This window comes from Teleopsis dalmanni, chromosome 2, assembly GCF_002237135.1.
Source record: "Teleopsis dalmanni isolate 2A chromosome 2, ASM223713v2, whole genome shotgun sequence".
NCBI classification, from domain to species: Eukaryota; Metazoa; Arthropoda; class Insecta; order Diptera; family Diopsidae; genus Teleopsis; species Teleopsis dalmanni.
This window is the reverse complement of record NC_051847.1, coordinates 152,848,682-152,871,579: the sequence shown is the minus strand read 5'-3', so window position 1 is coordinate 152,871,579 and position 22,898 is coordinate 152,848,682. Positions and strand designations below refer to the sequence as shown.

Genomic DNA, 22,898 nt, shown 5'->3' with positions numbered 1-22,898 from the left:
GTTGTCGCTATGAAGATAATATAAATGTCTTTTATTATTTTCTTTATCTTTGTCCAGACATTACACAACTTTATCTTAGAGCTCATTTCTTAAATGGTCTCAAAGATAATAATAATGAAAGTAGACTTAAGGAATCTCTGTAGATTTATTTTGAAGACCATATGGCATGTACTTAACATGTATTATACCTAAAGTTATACACGATTAGTATTATTATGGCTCGGAATGGAAATGTTAATAGTTGCATCAGCACGATCCTCTCAACTTAAGCACTTATCCATTTTATTGAGTAATGTGTATTTTATTGAATCATACTGCCTTTTTTACTAGTTTTTTAATATATTTGTTTTTGAGATTTAACCGAAGATTGAACTTCTCTTTGAACTTTATAATGCAATATAGAATTTTTTTACTGTTTATAAATAGTTTTTTTTTTGCATATAAAGAGATTTAAGTATGATTTAAATATAATCGATTAATAAAATCATTTAATAAAACTTAAAATTGATGCTTAAAAAAATAAGTTAGAATGTTTAATAAGCAATAATTTTCTAATTACATTGATTTGTATATAAATTTTGGTATAACTTATATATGCAAAATAAAACATATTTATTATTTCAAATTTAATTGTTTAATTTAATGATAAATTTAAAGTTATAAATTTGAGTTAAATAAATTCTTCTAAATTTTTATTGAATTCTTGCAGTTCTTGAATTTCAGTCGCACTTTGGTTTTCATTATTTCTTTTTAGTTGCGCATGAATCTTTACCATCTTTACCACCTTTACCACCTTTATCTTTTTCACTAAGTATAGATAGAAAAAGACATTAACAAATGAAAAGTAAATAAAAATTATTTAAATAATAAATAAAGTTTAATTTATATAGTTCATTTTGTTCTTGGAACTAAAATACTTAAATTAATATAAATTGAAATTAAAGTAAAAATAAACAAGTACATAATGGAAAAAAATACCAGATTATTTTAACTTATAGAACATAATTAAATATTTTGCAAAAATTGTTATTTTTTTCTTTTTTTTGTTGGTTTTCAATTGAATTTTATACAAATTATTTAAATTCTAACAATTATATTAAAACATTAACTACTTAAGTCTTTAACATTTACAAAGTGCTGCATAATATAAACATTTATACAAGTATGTGCAAAAAAATACAAATATCGAATTATTTATAACGACTGTTAACATTTCTTATAGGCAATATTTAAGCTTAAAATATTTTAACAATTTTTGCAAAAAATTTTCGAAAAACTTTCGATATGCAACGCCATTAGCGGCGTTACACATATGAGGTTCGCACATAATGTCATCATCTGTAGTGTGGAACTACTTAATATAGTGTGTGTGTAGAAGTATGTGTAGTTATAACTGATGTAGTGGTTGGCGGTTAAAAGTTAAAAATCGTATCTACTTGGCGCTATCAGGAATCTCGAAGCTAACATCCATATTCATTTCACGCGCTAATTGCACAATTTTAGCCAAATGCACAGATAAATTGGCAGCTTCATCCAAGTCGTGACGAGGTATAATCCTCAGCTTAGAATCTTTAATCAATTGACGGGCCTCATTCACATTTGTACCCTAAGTGTGTTAGATAAAGTATTTATAATTTACGCAAATTTTTTTATTCAAGAATAGTAAATAAATATTTACCTGTAATCTGACAACGATTGGCATTTTCATTTTCAAATCTCTGGCAGCAGCGATAATACCCTGGGCAATAATATCGCAACGCATAATACCACCGAAAATGTTAACCAATATACAATGAACATTTGGATCAGAGGTAATAATTTTGAAAGCCTGTTTTACCGCATCTGCGGTAGCACCACCACCGACATCTAAGAAATTGGCTGGGTTGCCACCGTATAGCTTGATAATATCCATGGTAGCCATTGCTAAACCAGCACCATTAACCATGCAACCAATATTGCCATCCAAAGCAATATAATTCAATTGGTATTTGGCGGCTTCCACTTCTTTTGGATCCTCTTGTGTCCAATCGCGAAGAGCAAATAATTCTTTTTGTCGAAATTCAGCATTATCATCGAAACGGAATTTGGCATCGAGTGCGAAAACTGTGAATGTATTTTTTAGACGAATAAAACATATGGATTAGTATGCGAATATTAGAAATAGATGATAATTAAATGTATTATATTTTATATTAAAGGCATTCAGGCGTGCTCAGTAACCCAGTCAAAATGTGTGTAAATTTGTTTTTATGAAAATACCGAGTTACTGAGACATTATAGCCGACAGTTAGTTCAATGTTTCATATTATACAAGTTTTTATTATTTTGTTATAATGCCATATATGTTATATCAAGAAGCTAATAATATAAAATGCAATGAATTGAATACTCACAACTTGCACATTCTCCACCTACAATCCAAGCAGGCAATTTGTAAACAAACAAAAGTACATGAATATTTGTGATGAGATTGATGATTTTTTTGTTTTTTTTTTTGATAAAATAAAATGAAAATAAATAGAAATTTAAAAAAAACGAATGATAAATTAAAAATGAAAACATAAATTTTTAAAATACAATGTGAAAACTACTATATAACAATATAATATATATATACATATATATTTAATAATACTTACTTCCTTCAAGCGCATCTTCAGCATAAGGATTGATTTCAATTAGTAAAGCATCCTTCTCTATAAATAATTTATACATATTTAATAACATTTCTACGGTACTCTCTTCATGATCTTGCAAGCCAACAGCTTTCACGACTTTTTGAGCTTGTTCTTCCGATAAACCACATTTAATATCAACTGGTTCATAAACAATAGCTTCTGGATTTGAGGCAGCAACATCTTCAATATTTACACCACCTTGAGAGGAAGCAATTATGACAGGTCCCTGAAAAAATTGACAGGAATTTTAATACATAATATTAAAATACTTTATTAAGTTAAAATCATATTTTACATTAAATGCACGCTCCATCATTACTGCAAAATAAAATTCTCTACGGGGAAATTTGCGTTCGGCGACCATAACAGAATTGCAAATACGTCCACCTGCACCGGTTTGCTTAGTGACTAATATTTGATTGATCATTTTTCCTCCAATCTTTTCAGCTTCTTCCGGTCTGTAATGAAAAAAGTCTTTAGTATTTTCCGTTTACTAAAACTTAAATTAAAAGAAATACAAATATTATAGTGCAAATATTGAAGCTACAGCTCGAAATGCTCTTATAGTTTCTATTAGGTATAATGAACGGCGCTTTGTCGTCGCGTTGGACTAGTAGTGGGCGAAGCTAGATCATCGATGAATAAGTCGTTCTGTAAACCCAGCCATTTCTAAAACGATATGTATCCAATTTATTAAAGTGGCAAGATGCCTTTACCTTGATCCAGACTAGTTTCAAATAACAACTATTTACGACTTTACTGACTTTTTCACTCTTTTAGTTATCGTGTATTAATTAAACTTTTTTTCTAAAAACTTCTAGAATGCTAGAACACCATCTTATAATTTTTTTTGAATAAATTTTTTTTTTACCTTATCTATTTATTCAAGAGCGTATAAATAATTTTATTTATTTATTTATTTTATACTATTTAATAGTATATATTATAAAATAGATATATCAGACTTACGTGAATACAACGCGTACACCGCCTTTAAGACCATTCTTGAAAGTTCCTACACCACGGCCTCCGGCTAAAACTTGTGCTTTCAATACTAAATTTGTTGTCTCCAATTTTTTGGCAATATCTGAGCATTCTTTTGCAGATTTTGCAACACCGAATCTGTAAAAATAAAACAAAAAAAAAAAAAGAATCGATTTAGAAAGGATATATATATATAATTCACAAAGGATTATTATAATCTGTTGATCACAATTGTAACCTCAAATTTGATGTTTGCTATTCTATATCTGCCTTCAAGAATTACTGATCATTTTTTGAGAAAATCAAAATTATTTCCTATTGAAAAATTTTTTATTTATTACAAATAAAAGTGTGTATATCTAGTAGATTCCAAAATCAATCTGAATTTGTCTGTTTGGGTAAATTTGCCTATTTGTGTGTTAAAACCTTCAGTAATCTGCTAACTGGAGCTTGATCGCTGTCTTGGCTCCATAACTACATATGCACATTGTTATCGACCCATGCCCACAGTGTATTGCCTAATGACAATATCCGGACACGGTGAAGACTAGTCACCGAAGAAACGCCAAAAGAAAAAGGTATATACTTAGCTCTACAGATCATAATCTATCTGATGGCATACTTTACTCCCATACGCAAACTGAATGGAAATATAAAATAAAAAATAGAGATAACTATAAACGTAACTGAAAAAAGGATATCAAAAAATACAGCCAAGTCTCAGTATGTCTGCGTTTTTTTTACCGAGAGGCTACAATATCAAAAGATATTCAAGTCATTTGTCCAATCCTCTCTAAGTTTTCACTTACGCTTTTCGTCAGGGTTATGTGGGTTGTGTCTTTTATATAAACTAACAATATTTTTTAGCTACTAAGATACCAGTTAAAGTGACATAGCCTATATTCACAACAAAATGGTTTAACTATTGCAACTGTTTCTTAGCTAGAATAAAAATATTTATTCGCTAAAAATTTATGATCATAATTCTTTTTTTAAGCAGCTTTTGATGATTCATTTAAAGGTTGGAACTAGTCTACTGCTTTTACTATTTTTGTTTCGATAAGAAATTACGTAGACTGACGTATTTAATTGTTCTTCTGAAAAATAATCTTTAAGTGGATGATTATGACTTTATGGTTATATTATGAGATCAAAAACTAAAAGCAAAACAAATGTGGATTATTGAAAACATTCAACAAAACATATGTTATGGTTTGTTTTGTTTAATATATAAAAATTTTTATGAAGTTCTTAAGTCAGATCAAAAACTATATAATTGAGGTTCCAATTATTTAGGAATTGAGGTTGAGTGTTGAGCAGCGGCAGCTATAACATCTCTCCCAACAAGCAGAAAAAAGCATGTTCTGAATTCAAAATACGTAAATGGTTGGTAGGTTGGAGTGGCGGCCTTGTAACCCAAAAGTCCATTTGAGCTCAAATGATGTCGCATTGTGGTACCACAGGAATGACGTTGGTATGTACATTGATTTAGATCAGTATATATTTAACACCGAAACGAAGGTAACGACTCTCCCATTAGGTAAAGGAAAACCAACCTGACAGTTCTATAAACTTGGCTAGGTCTCTAACAGGACAGGATGACAGCTCAGTCAGATCGATAAGAAAAGGGGATCCTAAGATTTTTAATCTTCTTCTAGCTAAGGAAGGACACTGACACATGAGATAGAGCATGGTTTCCTCCTCACCCTCAGAGCCACAACATCGACAAAAATCATTAAAGGGAAGGCCCAGTCGCATAGCATGCCTTCCTATTACACAGTGTCCCGTCAGCACAGATACCGTGGTGCTGAGCAGGTTCCGTCTTAGTTGAGGTAGCTGACTAGTTCTTTTTCTTGTCTAAATTAGACCAAGTCAACTTAGAAATCTGACATTGAGGTTCGACGTAAATGGTTGATAAAACATATATTTTCACTAAAAGAAAGGACAGGGAGTGAGGTGGGAGGAAAAACAGGTTATCTTCTTGGGTTACAAACAACAACTTTGTAACTTTCTTGAAAGAGTTATAACATACCACTACTATTAATATATTTTTGTTGTAGCCAACAGCAACCTAGTAGCCTTGAAATAGTAAGCGAAACTAAGGTTCTGTCAATCTGATTAGCAAGCACATAAAGGATTGACAAAACGTACACAAATACAGAAGAATGGAACAGTGAGGGGAAACAACTGAGGAATGGAACAGTTGGGGTTTAACAAAAAATTTGTAATTCCAATATAAACAGAATATCACCACTATTACTATTTCGTTGTTATAACCCGTAGCATTCCAGTACTCTTAGAAAGATTGAATTTTAAAAGCAATCTCATAAAGGATTAACATTAACACAATCTCAGCAATCTCATAAAGGATTAACAACATATACACAAAGAGACGGTAGGAGATTGTGTGGCGTCTCTTGTGTTTACAACAACTATGTATGTTATTTCCAACAGAAACGGTGTGTCCCATCATTATTACTATTATTTCTTTTTTGTCACGCGTAGCAGTGCAGTATCCTTGGAAAAACATAACGAACTGTGAAATTCCAAAAAGAATGCTGCTCTGGAAACTATTATTGTGCTATTTTTGTTATTGTAACTCACGCTGGAGGTTTGCTTTTCCAGTCTCTGTTGGAAGGAATGAACGGATGAACAACTAACAGTGTTATAATATGATTTAATCACTTAACAGTTAACAGTAAAAATATTTTCGTATCTACTTAATAAGTAGATGATCAATTAATGATGAATACAAAGGGAGTGATAATTAGGGATTAAGCCCACCCTAAAATATTTTAGACAATTTTACATCAGATATAATAGATTTTTTCAATTAAATGCTTATGCTTTCTTATTAATTTTCTCCTCCTTAAATTAGTCTCTGTATTCGTCAATGCTCTTAATATATCAATAATAATATTACTTATTATCACCAAAGCAATATAAATTATAAAATTCTTAACTATTTTCCATTCTCTAACATAAAAATAAATAAACATCAGTTGTCAATCAGTCAGTGCAGTTCATTTGAGCAAAAATAGAATAATCAGAGCAATTGCCAATGCGTTAACTAACGAAGAAGTGATAAGCTTCGAATCATTTATTTGCACATAAAACAAACACTAAATGTTTTAATATCAGCAATACAAAGTCTATAAATTCTACAGAGACCATATAGACGATGACGCCTGGTAGCGGAAAAAAAGTATTGCGTATAGCTTAAAGGTCAAATGTGTTTGGTTTTTATCTTTGAAAATTCGGAAGAAACAATTTACAGTACCAAAACAAGGACAGATAGATAAATTGGCAGACTCATTCAAGGGGTGTAGGACACACTAGCAAGATTTTCGTTGGAATGAATTTATAAACAATTCACTGATAATGAACTTTATTATCAAAATCAAGGCAAGACGACTTGATTTTGAATATTTTTTTAGTATATTTTCAAGCACTAACGCAGTGTATGGCCAAATAGTGTTTGGATTATTGTACTAAACTATAAACAATTCATTGATAATGAACTTTTTTTTTATCAAAATCAAGGCGATATGGGATGATTTTAGATTTTTTAATGCAGTTTCATGAATTACAGTATTGTGAACACACATTAAATTCTGATTATTATATATAAACAGTCTGTCATAACTCGAAGTACCATTTTGTAAAAAAAAGGTTTGACTTATGGAAAGTTCAAGTTAAAGAATTTTTTTTGTAATTGTATGTTATTTGCTCTCTAAACCCTGTTGCACTCTATTTAATTCGAGTTATAGAAAATTCGAATTATAGTAGTTCGAGTTATGGAAGTTTAACTGTATAATAATTGAAATCGTTACTAATGTAATGAGGAGGTGTAAGCAATGTGCATTTATTATTATTAAAATTATTGACGTGAAATCGCCCAATAGCCGATACTACGGCTAGAAGAGTCCTATTGTACTAATTTCACTATTGTTTATATAAAGCGCTTTAAAGCTTTGTGACGAAAGTCCAGAGCTAAATCTAGAGAAGAGGTCTTAAGGGTCGGGTCTACGTCTTGGAACCACTCGTCGGCAGCGACGACCAAGTGCCGTAAAACACTCCTCAAAGGGACTTCACAAGCAGGTCCCAGCTGGTTACAACAATAAGAGCTCTTAATCTATTCTGGTGACAGAAATACTATATGAAATAAGTTTCTTCTGTGCGTTGTTAAAGCTGGACATAGTTAAGTCAATGTGTAACATATATGTATGTTTATATAGGGAACATTTTGTTTGGAATATTTGCTGTTAAATAAAGAGGATAACTCTAAGAGCATATATATATATATATATATCAAAGTTTCTATGCAAAAAATAACATCAAGAATGTGTTCCACGAAGATAGATGAGGAAACATTAATATGAAAATTAGTATAAAATGTCGTCAAAAATAGTTATTTGTAATGAGACAACTGTATGTGTTAGTAAGTTAGATCCTTCAGGTTAGTTAAGGTGACGTTCTACCACCTTATCATAGTATATATGGTTTTAATGCACAATCAAATTTCCATGATATTTGGGAGTTCAGTTTTTGTAGTTGTAAACTTACTTTGGAGTTGGAATACCAGCTTTATTTAGTAGCGTGTAGGATACATGCTCCAAGACATTCAAATTACGTTTTTGTTGGCAATGAGCGCTGGAAAGTCCCAGGACCTGCAATAAACGAATGCGTTAAAAGATTAAAATAAACAAAATATAAAGAAGAAGCATATGAAAACATTAACCACTGCTGCATTGCTTGTTATTTCTTTAACACCAAACAAAGCTAAATTTGCAAAAACTATTAATTTTCGTGATAAATAATTAAAGTTAACCTTGAAAGCAAGAATTATGTATGCCAATTGTTGCTCTCAATAAATTGAAAAGTCACGAGACGTTCCTGCACATAACCGCGTACGTCACGACTAACATTACCAAAATATCAAATTTCTATGAGTAACTTTTTTTTTGTTTTTGATTAATCGCAGGTGGAATCTGTTTTTCCGATTGATATCGTGAAAATTGAAGCAATTTTTGCTTCAACTTTTTAGTTGCTGAGTATGTGAAAGTAAGCCAAATTATAAAATTCATTGCCGCTGTCGAGGGCAAATAAAATAGACAAATTAAACAAAAAATTTGATTAAAAACTCGTTACGTCACGAAGTGTTGGACACCACAGCGGTGTGGTGCCGTGCAGGCGGAACAGACAATTTCTCATTTAGCTTCCATACATTTTGCGAATTATGTAAAATTTCTTTTACCTTTGGTCCGACTTTAGAGCCAATAATTTCACTTAAAGTCGCTGAACGAATTAAAATCGATGCCATTTCTCGTCGATAATAGTTCAAAAGTATTCAAATACAAAAATAAACTATTAATATTCTTATATATTATTAAAAAATATAATTTGCAACTCTTCCCGCAGATGAAAATTGAAGAATGATTCGAACGAGAGCGAGTATATTAAAATATTTGCTAATTTAGTTCTTTTTTTTTTTTTGATATTTTGACAGTTCGCTGTGTGAAACCATATGACGAATTTATGTTGATAATGCAGTAAAACAAAACACACTAATGGCTAAAACAATTGAGACGGATTAAAATTTTTGTGATTAAAATAATAAATAAATATTCTAAATAAAATAACAGAAAATAATATAATGGTTTACTTTTTTGAAAAAAAAAGTTAAAAAAGCAATGAAATATTGTTTTTTATATGTGAATATACAGTTAAAAAAGCAATGAAATTTTTTTATATGTCAATATCCGATAGAACTAGTAAGCTACAATGAAGTTTGAAATTAGAAAGGGATAGAAAGACATAAAACATTTGAAAATAATTACCAAATGTGAAATCTCGGTATTAGATAACATTTTTAAGATGGAAATAATATACAATTTCTTAAGAAATGTGGGTTTATGAATATATAAATATTACTTACGAACAACCCCAGCCTTGATTTCATTAAATAAAGCAATCATTGTTTCATACGATTTATATTAAGAAAACCAAATTATATATATTAAGGTGTGTGCGAGGTCAAATAATTTGAGGTAAAGTAAACTGAAATTTCCTAATAGATATTTGCACTGCACTTATGTAAATATTTATTTATTGCACTTATGTATTATTATTGGTTAAAAGTTTTCCAATATATTTACTTATTTATTAAACATCTTATAAAATTTTCACAATGGTAACACCTAATTAACCTAATTTTTATCTAGTTTACCCTACTCGAAATTCTGGTATATAGCAACATTCGCTGCCATACCGACATAATTTACTATTTCCTTCAATTTACTATCAATTTACTCGAACTCGCAAATGAGCTAATTAATTGAAGAGAAAAAGGAAAATTGAAATAAAACTATATAAATGAAATAAATAATTTATCATACAATGTGTTCTTTACAACACATAAACACATATTAAACATATATAATATAAAAAGGAATATATTTATATATAGCATATACATGGTTACGCGATTGAAGTATTACCAACCACACACGGATATATCTCTTAAGCTGATATGTGCAATTCATACGAAACAAAGCTGTTTATATTGTTTACAAGCTACCACAAGCATTTGCGTCTAAGTTTTAGAGAGCAATAGTTATTCGAAATTGAATTCAAACGTAATAGAGCTATTCTTCACCTCAAAGTGAGTAAAATGTTTTTGTATCCTGCTATAAATCGTTATAACAGTACAGGCAGCGTCGCCAAACGCTATGGTGTTGGACGAAAATAAAGAGCAACATCACCTAAAATGGTTCGGAAAGTTAAGGTTCAACTTTAATGATATCCACGTCATAGTTGTAATTAAATGACCAATGAACTATGAACTTAAAATATCCTAGCGAAGCATCCGACGCATATTTCAAAATGAGCTTAAGTTAAGGCCTTGCAAGATTCAAAAGGCACAAGATCTTACACCAAATCAACAATGAGTTAGACTCGTAAGAGCAAAGGAGTTGTTACACCTGCATAAACGTGGTAAATTTTCAAACATTTTGTTCTCTAATGAGAAAAATATCCCCATTGAGGTGTTCATTTACTCTTTAAGAGATCAGACTTAACTTTCCATCTCAAGTAATAGTATGGGTAACTGTGACCGCCGATGGCCGCTTTCCAACCGTTTTCATCGAACCTGGTGTCAGAGTTAATGCGATTTGTAATCGGGAAAATATTTTGGAAGATGCTTTAGAGCCGTGAGCACACAAATATTTCCGTGGTAGACCATGGACGTTCTTTCAAGACTCGGCATCGGTATCGGTCTCATAAAGCTCGTGTGAACCAAGAATGTTCCACTCTTAATTTCGCCCACACAATGGTTTTCAAATTCGCCAGCTGTAAGTCTGATGGACTATTTTAAAGAGTAAGGTTAGAAAAAATATGCCAGTATGGATGCGCTGAAGAAAGCTATTGTTCAGGAATATGTCAAAATACCGGAAGATCAAATTCGTGAACTATGCAACTCATTATTAAACCGTTTGAAGGCTATATTCAAAGCAAAAGGTGATCACATCGAGTTGAAATTCTGACATTTTGATTATTTCCACAAGTTTTTGTAATTTGAATCAATAAAAAATAATTCCACACAAAAAAGATATAGTTGTTTCAATATATAACACTTCAACTGCCTAACCCTGTAAATACTTACTTGAAGGTAAAAATTGTGACAGCTTGAAGAGCACAGTCTAGAAAATTACTTTTTAAAATTGATAGTTTTACTTCAACTCCGTTTTCTTCTCAATTACTGTAGTTTGAATTAAAATTTTTATATAACTTTTACCTGTGAAGACTTTCTGAAACCGAAGAATCGACTGAAATTTGCTGCAAGCATCAAAGAAGTACCCATCACTACGTTTTATATCCGTTTAATTTTTATGAAAAATATATTGATTATCATATATGTAAGATTAACACTGTACAAGTTGAAAAATATATTTATGTTCGTAGATTTTAATATAAAAATTTAAAAACTACTTTTTGAAAATTAAATGATGTTTTACTAATTTAAATATTTTAAAATGACAGTTGATCAAAATATTTACAAAGTGAAATATAAACTTACAGACATTTTCCTTCCAATCTCTTTTCACATAACACATTCCACATTGCCTTGTTTGTCGTCAAACCAGGTTGTGAAGTCGTTTATACGATGTTTTAATGTAGCTCTATTGCGAATGTTGTAATGAATGTTTTTTTGTCATATATCCAAGAAGTATCGATCTATGTTCTTCTAAAAATTGTTGAGAAAAGTAGTCATCTTAATATTTTTCAACCAGGTAATAAAGAGCAGAAGACATTTAAGTAATACATAACTTTCACGTCGTCGTCATATAACTAGAACAAATCTTGGAAACTCATTAAAAGGGACCGTATAAATGCTGTAAGGCTTACTGCAGACCTCTTTGGTCACTGATATGTAGGAACCACTGTATTCATTTAACTACTTATTGTAGAAGTTGTTAGAACTTCTAGGATAACATATCAAAAAGTATTCTTCCTATGATTTACTTTGGTTTCCACAATTTCTTCTTAAATGAATAGATGATATAATACTTCTAATACATTGCTGTATTTACTATTTGATTAGATATTTGTTATAGTGGGTTTGTAAAACTTTTTGAACATCCTCTATAGAGCCTTATTTCTTCCATACAAATGTGACCTCAGTAGAAGAATAAGTTCAATTTCAAAACCGAAACTCTATAAAATCATATAAATTTATTTATTTATGATTTTATATAAATAGAAATATCTAAGCATAAAACCTAGTTTGGATTTCTGTGATAGCCAAGACTTCTTTAATATAATGTTCTAATTAGTTCTATTCAAATGATCGGAGGTTATATGGCCTTTTGCAGATTATATTGCAATTAGTATTTTCGTAAAGCAAGAATGATTTTTAAATTAGAAATAAATAACATGAGTTTTTCTTGACAATGATTATTTATAGCACATTCGCACTGTTTCATTTAGGCACTTTTGCTCATTATAACCACTAATGGGGATGACAAAAAATTTTATATAAATAAGTTCATTATCAATAAATTAGGTCATTTACGGCGAAAATTGTCGAATGCAATCCTTAAAATAAATTTCCCACAAAGCAAATAGTTAAAATTTGAAATATTTATTTCATATTCATAATATATTATGTTTCATATGTAAAATACAAACAAACAACTGCTGAGCTGAAGGCAGGGAGGAAGTAGGTATTTAATAAAATTTTTGTTTTTATTAATAAAATATGTAATTGATATATAAAATTTATATAAATGATTTAATATATCAATTATACAGTTAATTTTTTTATGTGATATATTATTAAGTGAAGATTATTAGAGTTTCCAAAAGTCCTATCAGCTGCATAAATGAGCTCATTATAATGTGAACGTTTCCTCATTAAAATAAATGATTAAGTGGCTAAATGAAACATTGTGAATGTACTATTAGATTTTTTATACTCAACATTTTTATATTAAATATTAAATAACGGTTAACGTCAAGAATCTCTGAACGAATCAAGTTACGACATCTGATCTCGTTAGTCGAATCTCGTCAAAATTCTTCGTATATAGATAAATCTAACCAATAAACAAAAAAAAAAAAATAAATGCAAATTAAGTAAACTAAATTAAAGTAAACTAAATCAATCAAGAAAAAGTACACAAAAAAAAAAACAAAATAAATTCAATTCAAATTTAATTTTATTAAATTTATTATTTTAATTTTTTTTGGAATTTTTTGTTGCTTGTTATGGTGTGGACAATTTTTCATTCACAAATCACAAACATACAACAAGAAGAGACTTTTAAATAAACTATTTTTAACATTTTATGTACAATAATATATAACTAATTACATACGATAATGTTCATATATTACACTGAAAAAATTGAATGTTACTTTGTACCAGAGCAACATTTAACTTTTGCAGTGTAATTAACAATGTTGATATAAATATTTTAAATGTATTGAGACCTTATTAATTAATATTAAATGACGTTCGTATTTGTTCACATAATTAAATATTAAAAAAAAATCACAAAATAATTTTAAATAAACAACAAATATTTGCTACACTAAAAAAATTATTTAACTAAGCTCTTTGCTGAAAATAATTTTTAAATAGTTTTTATATATATAAAAAAAACTATGGAGAAATTATTTTCGAAAAAGTTTAGTTAAAAGGAAATTAATTTCGCTAAATTTATTTATTTACAAGTGTATAGAGTGCACTTATATACACTAAAATAAATAAATTTAGTTTCTGACATTGCAATGCCTTTTTATATATTCACTCTATTTTAATAAATTTTCCATAAATTTATTTTGAAAGTTTCAAATTTATGCAGAATTTAAAAAAGTCTGAATAAAATTACATTAAAAAAATATTAATAATATTAATTAATGCTTGTTTACAATGGTGTGCTTAATTTTACTATAACCGGCATTAAAACTTAACAGTTTAATTACAAAGTCTTAGACATAATCACAATAACTACAAATTAAATAACATAAAATTAATATTAAAATTAAATTACTAATAAATTTTACATATAAACAAATTTAAATAATATATTACAGAAAACAGAAACAGAAACGATAAAAAAAGCCTTTAAAAACAGCGTTGTGTCAGATAATTAAGATTTTTTGAAGTGTAGAAGATATTCATCATATGGAGTTATCTTAAAATTTCTAAAATACTTATTTACATTTTTACAGTGAAAATTTTAGTGGTCGTACTCAATATTCCAACTTATCTTCAATTGCTTTCAATATACGTTGCCTACCAATTTTATTCCACAGAAGTAATGGCTTCAATAGTCCTGAAACATTCCTTGGATGTCTGAAAATTTAAATAAGTATTATAACTGAATAAGTATTATCATTAAATATTACTGGTATTTGTTGTTTAATAATACTTCTGTTGAGAATTAATTCTTTGGCATTTTCGATTGGTAAATCTGGGATAATATTTACAATCAAGATGGCGTTTTAATGCACTTTTAGTGCAACTTTATTTTCGACTGGTAAATCTCGAGCAAAATATACAACACTCTAGATATTTTGCCAGAGTAGCGAGATTACTCAAAAATTAACAGCTGTTTTTTATGATTTGACAGGTAGACTCTGATTAGAATCGATGTACATGTATTAGTGAAATATGTAAATGTCTACTAAAACTACTACGAAAATATGAGATTAGATTATATAGATTATATATTAGATTGTAACATTTTTTTGTAATGAATAATCGCATTCTTTAGGGGAATGTGAACAATTGTGTCCTGATGTTTAGGTTTTTATTAGAATTTAGTCTATTTTTATATCTTCAACAAATTTACTTAAATATTTTACACCTATTAGAATTTTTTAATCCCTAGTAAGCGGACTTACTTATTTTTCACCTATTAGAATTTCTATACCCTTAATGCACATAAACTTTTGATTTCTTCGAAGTGTCATTTACTTAATAAAAGCACAAGAATATTTTTTATATATTAGATTTTTCATATCTTTAAAGAATTTTGAAAACCTTGATAAAAAGACTCACCTATTGTATTAACATATTGCAATCCTTATATACATCATTAAAGGATAAAATGAAAGGATTAAATGGATTTTCTAGGTTTACTATCTTTAGATTAGACAATAGCCATAGTTTGATAAATATATTTTATTGTTTCTTTTGAAATCAAATATGGATATCCCCAGAGAACAAAAGAACTAATGCTGCTATTGAAGGTAGATCATTACTACCGGTTCCGTCAAGTATATTTCTTAATCAAAAAACTTATTTTGACCAGTATTTTAATACAACTAACATACATTGGTATAAATAGTTAAAAGTTTCTTTTAAAAATATCTGAATTATTATTATATATCAAAATCCATACTTACTGTTGAAAGCACTCATACACAATATGATTCCGATCATTTACCATACAGGACCATATGTCTATTACGCCTAAATAACGACCTTCTCGTTTAATGAATTCGTTGAAACGCTCCAGTTTAATTTTCATAGCAGTATCATGAGAATAGTTTGCCAATGGCGCTAATGTTGTCAGAATTGGTCTGATATTTCTTTTCACCATCGCATTCATGAGTTGTCGGAAATCATGTTCGATTTGTATCAATGTGTTTCCTTTGAGTATGTCCACTGAACCGATATTTACAATCAAATTACTCTCAATGTATGGTAAATTTTGTATACGTTTTGTGGCTGCTTTTATTGTCTGCCCAGAGATACAATGACCAGATTGCAGAATAGAATTAACTAGAAAAATATATTTTTTTTAAATAATACCAATGATTGCAAAGAGATAAAATTTTATATATATATTATATTATTATATATATTATTTATATACATTATTTTTATATATATTGAAAACAAAGACCATCATACAAGTATAGTTACTAATAGAAGTCATGGATGTTAGGAAAATAAGATCCCTGTCTACATCTAAAAATATAAACAACCCAATTAGCCATGTTCCTTTTAGTTTTCATAAATGTAATTATATATACATAGTAAACCAATACAGTTATTTTTAAGAGTAATTTTGCATTGAGAATATAATAGATAATAATGACCCAGTATATCTGTTTTCTTGCCCCAACGCACACACAAATTTAAGTCCAATCGACCTTTGGACTTGTCCCCTTGAAGTAGCTAGGTTTCTTCGACTGGATCCTGGTTAGTTTCAAATCATTCCCACCCCTCCCTCTTCCCTCATCCCTACACTTACTCCCACCTTTTCCATTCCTTATCTCATGTATTCGTCTTGTAATCCTTTCATGTTATCTGCTTTCAGGTCCCGGCGGGTTACAACAACAACAACCCAGTATATTATAATAATAATGGTAATAAATATTGAAGTAAACTCAGAAACTAGTATATGTATTAGGTTTAGTTTCAATAGCAACAACAATGCTACTAATTATTTGCTTGTTGTTCTCTTTCTTTAAAAACTCACGGTCATTTAATTTAAGAATTCTTTGGAGATAATGTCAAGAACGAAATATGTTACTACAACAGGTTCAAGAAATGTTTATACTCACTTCTTTGCGGTTTACAAAACGTTTCCATATTTGCTAAATACAACAAGAAGTCATCGCCCAAAAGTGGGAAGTCCAAAAGACGAGCAATATTTTCCAAATCTTCTTTATCAGATGCAGTTTTTTTACTACTAAACGAGTTGGATGGCAAACGTCGACACCAATTTTGGTAATCAGAATGTTTTTGGCGCCGTTGATTCATTTGATGCAGATTAGCTTCATCAAGATTTTTGGAATCCTTCTGGTGTTTTTCAATTCCTTTCGAGTTCAAATTATTAATGTTGAATCGATTAAAGCTAAAAAGAGACATATAAAGATATATAATATTTAAAAAAAGTTCATGTTGATTTATTAAGTTAATTAAGTGATGCTCGATTCTTTATATCATTTTTGGAAAACAATTTTTAATTCTTCTTGAGGTTTTCCTTATATTAAAAAGAAATTGATTTCTTTTGGAAGAGCAGAAGCAGATCAGGTTGCTTTAAAATGTACCCTCTTTAGAGGAAACCATTTAGGCAAATTAAGAATTAGTACAATATTTACAGTTGGAACTGCAACTAGTCAGACGAAAAGTAGACTATTCCTCACTTTCTCTGTGCATGCTCTGCTTCGAACATAACATACACTTCAAGTAAACCGCTCTTCAATAATCTCAAGAAGTTAGCGGATATAAACCTTCGAATAAACTTCGAAGGTTTCGAAACCAGACGAACTTGAGATCGGCGGATCTCACCGAGTCGTATAAGCAAGTGTGAACTGAAATAAAAATTACTGACTAGCAACCTATTTTTGGGACTATCAAAAAAAGCGGCAATATGGAGAAATAACTTGTTTATAAAGTAAACATTTTTAAAATTATTTATCGTATATGAAATAATTAAATGAAAAATAAATTAACTTTTACACAAGTAATCAAATAAAATATTGAAAACTATGATCAAATAACGACCTAATACTTAACGATTACTCTTAAAATAATAGACCAGATTTTCATGTATAATCCTACTTTTAAATACAATAACATATGTATATTATACATTAAGGATCGATTTCAGTGATAATTTAAATTTAAATATTGATTTAGGTCACCAACTTTGCTCACTTAATTCATACTTAAGACAGTTTTAGTATATAACTCACAACTGTTAAATCGACCCGGAGTGTTCATTCAATGAATTCAATTTCATAAATTTTTTTTTTATGCGTACTTACAGATGGGTCAAATTATCTTGAAACGTATCATTCTGTGTATGTACTTCGTGAACATCTGAAGTTGTTGTTTTGACAGAGTTTTTGTTTATCCATATAATATCAGAGTTTGTTTTCGGAATTTCAGACTGTCGAACTGATTCAGGGACGGGATCACTGATTCGCTCCTCACCCGATGAAATGTAATTGTACTCTTCTTCATCTTCTTTCCTAAGCTCGTCGTTCGATGAGTTTGAATTAGATACGTCAGAATTCAGCTTACGCCATACTTTGAGACTAGAACGATTCCTCAACTCGGAAGATATAGAATGCTGATATATATTTAGATTTTTTTGGTTAGAGACAAGTGAGTGTATATGTTTTGTTTGGTTGGAAGGCAACGCACTAAAAATTCGCGTTCCAACTTCATTAACATAGACACTGATCCTTGGTATAGTTAGCAGGAATTCAGTTACGTTATCAAAAACTGGAAATCGTATACCGGTTATCTTCAAATAATCGTCTAAGATTTTATATAAAATGTAATATAATAAAAGTAATAACAACATATAAAAGAATAATAATTTACCTCTAATTTGCGCAATCGTTGCACCATGAGAAGCACGTGCGATCAATATGCTGCGAATTTCATTATCCAAATCAGGAAATTCGTCGCGTATATCCATAAACTCATTATCCATAATAGTCATTGTTGATTTTGTATTTTCCAAATTATGGAGTGTATTTGTGGAAACGGATACTTCGCTGTTCTTCAATGTGGAAGTTGATACACTGGAGATAAGTTCAAAATTTTGAATATTCTCGAAGTTTTTTTCGGTAGATTGAAATTTTTTGTTGAATTTGAATATATTCCTTAATCTAGAATTATAGCTCCTGAAACTCTCATTAGACGTGAATATGTTTTTATTTAATATTTTGCTTTTGTGAAAGAACTGATTTTCCTCTCCGACACTTTGTTTCTGGAACGATTTAAGGCTTAAATATTTAAAACACGTGTTTATACGTTTACGGAATTCCGTTAAATTGCAAGTGCTCCAAACGCTGTCCCAATTACTTTTGATTGATTCCATTTTGTGAAAGAACCGATTTGTAGAAAGTATGATAATGACTTACACCATACGAATGTCTTTTTTTATCTCCGTCTTCTACTCTTAATGGATTCTCAGTATATGTTCTTTAAAAAAACGTGCTGAGTTATCATTGATAAAAAATGCATATACAGGGGTGTTCATTTGAATTAAATACACATAAATAAATTACCAAAATATTATAATGAATAGTTATGGATTTCAAGAATTTATGTTTATAATTCAATTTTTTATAGAACATGTAATTCAATTAGAAATTCTGTTCAAACTCGGTTACCAGTTCTGATCAAAATTAGTTAAATATTTTTATTACCATTATATGAATATGTCAGATAGGTAAATCTGGTTTTAGAAAATCTGATTCTATAATGGTAAGAAATTTATATGGAACACATATATCAAAGCTGGTTTATTTACAATTACAAAATTATTGTCACTTAATTTATAGACATCCCTGAGATAATATTATAAAAATAAGTTAGGTTATTTCTATTTAAAAATAGTTTCTATTAAGAAAATAGTATCTCTCGTCATAACTGATTTTAAATCCAGCTTTGTTATAAAAAATAGTTTCTGTTAAGAAAATAGTATTTGTCGTCATAACATAAGAAAGACATTAAGATAGACATCCCTGAGATAATATTATAAAAATATGTTAGGTAATTTCTACATAAAAATAGTTTCTATTAAGAAAATACTATCTTTAGCCTTGACTTTAAATCCAGCTTTGTTATAAAAAATAGTTTCTATTAAGAAAATAGTATTTTTCGTCATAACTACTTAAATCCAACTTAAATCCAGATTTGTTAAAAAAAACAGTTTCTATCAAGAAAATACTATCTTTAGTCTTGACTTTAAATCCAGATTTGTTATAAAAAACAGTTTCTATTAAGAAAATAGTATCTTTCGTCTTAACTGACTTTAAATCCAGATTATTTATAAGAAATTGTTAAAACAAAATATAAAAATGCGGTACACATAAAACTGTTATATGTTCACTTCTATTACAAATAAAATAAACCTTTTAATTCTTATATTAGATAACAATAATCACCACATAAATCGCATAGGTGTCTTCACATTAGGGACATTCAAACCGAATACCTAGAATGTACGAATTAAATTTTTGCATATAACTTGATTTGTTGGATAATAGTTTGAGGTATTCCATTAGAGTTCGATAACTTAGAATTCGGCAAATCTTTATTAGTTTAGTTTAAGTTAGGTTGAAGTGAAGGCCTTGTTTTGCAGAACTAAATTGAGCAAATTTGTTTTGCTCGGTCTGAATACTCCTGTAATATATCTCTGTATTTATTAATCCGATTTTTAATTTTATTATTTAGAATTATATTTTTTTTTAGTTTTATTTATATTAAATATATATTACGAATATATAATATACATATTTGAAACATTTAAATGTTTTTATACTTAAAGGATTATTATATTATCACACAAAACTATCATCCAAGGCATGATAACATATGTTATGTTTAGTTTAAAGTTTGCGATTACACATTATAGACCGTTTAACAACCGCTGAACGTGTTAAAATCGTGAAAACTAACGATGCAAAAACTATTCGAACCGAGTTTTCTTCAGTGATGAGACTTATTTTTCACTTAGTGGATAATCAAGAAACAAAATTGTTCCATTTGGGTTAATAAAAATCCACAAGTAACTGCCGAAAGATCATTGCATTCACAAAATTGACCCACTTGGAATAATAAAAATTCGCAAGTAATTGCCGAAAGATCGTCGCGTCGAAAAAAGTCACCATACCAAATGTATGGTGTGATATTTGGTCTTAAGGTATAATAAGTCTGCAATTTTGAAAATGACGAAGGTATGACAAAAACCATCAGTACTGTAAACTTCAATCACATCTATTTCTTTAGACGCAATGTTGAAGATATATCGCGTTACTGATAGTAGTGATCACTGAACACTACAGTCACATTATAACATTTATTTTTTTTTTATTAAATCAAAGATCACGATCATGTGATTTATTTGATAATTGACTTTTGACAAAGAATTAATCGACTTAAATGTCAGCTATGTGACGACAATTCTTACGATCAGTACTGGATAAGATATCCCGTGGGGGATATCATTCATTTGAATGATATTGTATTTAACACCTAATGTCAAGCTGTAAATAATATATTGTGATAATTTTATTCAAAATTTCACTGTGTGATATATTTTATTTAAATTATTTTTAAAATGATAAGCTCTGAGATTAAATTTGGTTTCTTTAATTATAGCTTCATATAATACATATATGTAATTTGAAAAAGATGAAGTATATGTTATGTATATATTTTTAAAATTACTGTCCTTTATACCAAACAACTCCTTAAAGGTGTAAATTTGTTAGGAGTTTTTTAGGAACTCATTTTCTGATCAAAATTATAATCAAAGCAGAAGTAATATTTTGTATACTTAGTTTAATAAGTAAATATTATTTAACAAATTTAATTACTCATATTAAGTATCTTTTATAAAAAGATTATTAAAGATTTTAATCTAATTTAATAATTTATTCCAAGAAAGAATACTGTATTAAACAGTTTCAACAGCTGCAATTTTATAAAAGGTGTATGTCATGGATGTGCACTGCCTGAGACAATCTTATCTATGTCAATAAAAATTCAGAGTTTATGTTCCTTAAATGCATTTAATTAAAATAATTAATTATTCTAGTAAAAAGAGAAAGTATTCAATGCAAATATCTGATGTGTGTATGTAATTTTACAACAGTGTGAATATAAAATTTGAGATATTGAAGTAGCATAAAATGATGTATTTGGGATTAGTCAGAAAGTACTTTATAAGATTACCCTTGGGAACTAATTCCCTTCAGACAAACCAATAAAAGTTTGCAATTATGTGTATTAAGAAAAAAGTTTTTTTTTATTGAAATAAACAATAATCAATCACCAAATAGTTATGCACCCTCTATTTTCTTCTCATAAGAATATTCTCCGCAGATGAGTTTCATAAAAAATTCATAAAAACAAATCAATTAAATGAAAGAAAAAAGTTTAAAAATAAGTTAAGTATTAAAAATACAAAATTTAAATATTCAAAAAACAAGAAAAGAAATAAAATTCTAATATTAATAAAAAAAAGCTATCCGTTATTATAAGATAATATCAAAAATAAGCTCTTTGACATATCTCTTTTGATTTATTTTTTGATACTTTTGATTTATTAACAATATAAGTATATATTGTATATATGTAAATATGTATATATTGTTATATATAACTGTAAACAGAATATTTGTTTTTATTTACTTGTTTTATATATTAATATTTCACCAAAATAAGATTCTTAAATTAAGAAAAAAGTAATATAATATTTAAAATATATAATATAGTAATATATAATTAAATAGAATATGTTTTTACATAAATGTATTAAACCAATAAATTAATTATTAAATTCCTTTAACAATAATTAAATATAGATCGTCGAAGTAAAAGTAATGGAATTTATTTAGTATGCGTACTTGGTTTTGAAGCATCCAATATTTTAGATTAACGTTTTGTACTTATAGCTTAATTTTCTTTTTTGAAGTGGACTTAGTTCACACTTAAATCAGTTTTGGGACTCAAGAAATAATTTCATAAAATCTTTTCCTATATGTATTAACAGATAATTATTTTAAAATGTGTTATTCTGCGTATATACTTCGTGAACATCTGAAGTTATTAATTTTATCTGAGTTTTTTTTTATGTACACATCACTCTTTTTTTCGGAATATATTGCTTAAATTTTTTTTTAGAGCTTTTGTAATATTTTTATACCCTTCATAAGTAAAGAAAATATCGACCCTATAAAATATAT

General features: G+C 28.6%; 2 protein-coding genes across 4 annotated transcripts; both read right to left on the bottom strand.

The window, feature by feature from the left end:
* Positions 1-679: 679 nt before the first annotated feature.
* On the bottom strand, positions 680-11,630 carry LOC119679966 (succinate--CoA ligase [ADP-forming] subunit beta, mitochondrial). Of its 3 annotated transcripts, none has more exons than XM_038092568.1 (9): positions 11,458-11,630; positions 8,229-8,332; positions 3,648-3,800; positions 2,974-3,136; positions 2,640-2,904; positions 2,394-2,411; positions 1,679-2,103; positions 1,437-1,606; positions 680-807 (listed from the first exon to the last, which is right to left on the bottom strand). In XM_038092568.1, exons 1-9 carry the CDS (start codon positions 11,521-11,523, stop codon positions 741-743), a joined length of 1,431 nt encoding a protein of 476 aa, XP_037948496.1. In that variant the 5' UTR covers positions 11,524-11,630; the 3' UTR covers positions 680-740. The 3 variants fall into 3 exon arrangements, with proteins under 3 accessions (XP_037948496.1, XP_037948495.1, XP_037948498.1); XM_038092567.1 differs by lacking the exon at positions 11,458-11,630 and adding an exon at positions 8,920-9,285; XM_038092570.1 differs by lacking the exons at positions 2,394-2,411; positions 11,458-11,630 and adding an exon at positions 8,920-9,285.
* Positions 11,631-14,273: 2,643 nt separating this feature from the next.
* On the bottom strand, positions 14,274-19,086 carry LOC119684165 (maternal effect protein oskar). The gene is made up of 5 exons (XM_038098133.1): positions 18,520-19,086; positions 17,955-18,453; positions 16,746-17,038; positions 15,579-15,957; positions 14,274-14,523 (listed from the first exon to the last, which is right to left on the bottom strand). Exons 1-5 carry the CDS (start codon positions 19,019-19,021, stop codon positions 14,421-14,423), a joined length of 1,776 nt encoding a protein of 591 aa, XP_037954061.1. The 5' UTR covers positions 19,022-19,086; the 3' UTR covers positions 14,274-14,420.
* Positions 19,087-22,898: the final 3,812 nt, after the last annotated feature.

What these genes read in the sequence shown, in the direction of transcription:
- LOC119679966 (XM_038092568.1), bottom strand. Translation starts at nt 11,523, where the DNA reads ATGGGTACTTCTTTGATGCTTGCAGCAAATTTCAGTCGATTCTTCGGT. An exon ending in GGTGTACGCGTTGTATTCAC is followed by an intron (nt 3,137 to 3,647) that starts GTAAGTCTGATA and finishes TTTTCATTACAG; the next exon opens with ACCGGAAGAAGCTGAAAAGA. An exon ending in TGATGGAGCGTGCATTTAAT is followed by an intron (nt 2,905 to 2,973) that starts GTAAAATATGAT and finishes CAATTTTTTCAG; the next exon opens with GGACCTGTCATAATTGCTTC.
- LOC119684165 (XM_038098133.1), bottom strand. Translation starts at nt 19,021, where the DNA reads ATGGAATCAATCAAAAGTAATTGGGACAGCGTTTGGAGCACTTGCAAT. An exon ending in CAAGATAATTTGACCCATCT is followed by an intron (nt 17,039 to 17,954) that starts GTAAGTACGCAT and finishes GTCTCTTTTTAG; the next exon opens with CTTTAATCGATTCAACATTA. An exon ending in GTTTTGTAAACCGCAAAGAA is followed by an intron (nt 15,958 to 16,745) that starts GTGAGTATAAAC and finishes ATATTTTTCTAG; the next exon opens with TTAATTCTATTCTGCAATCT.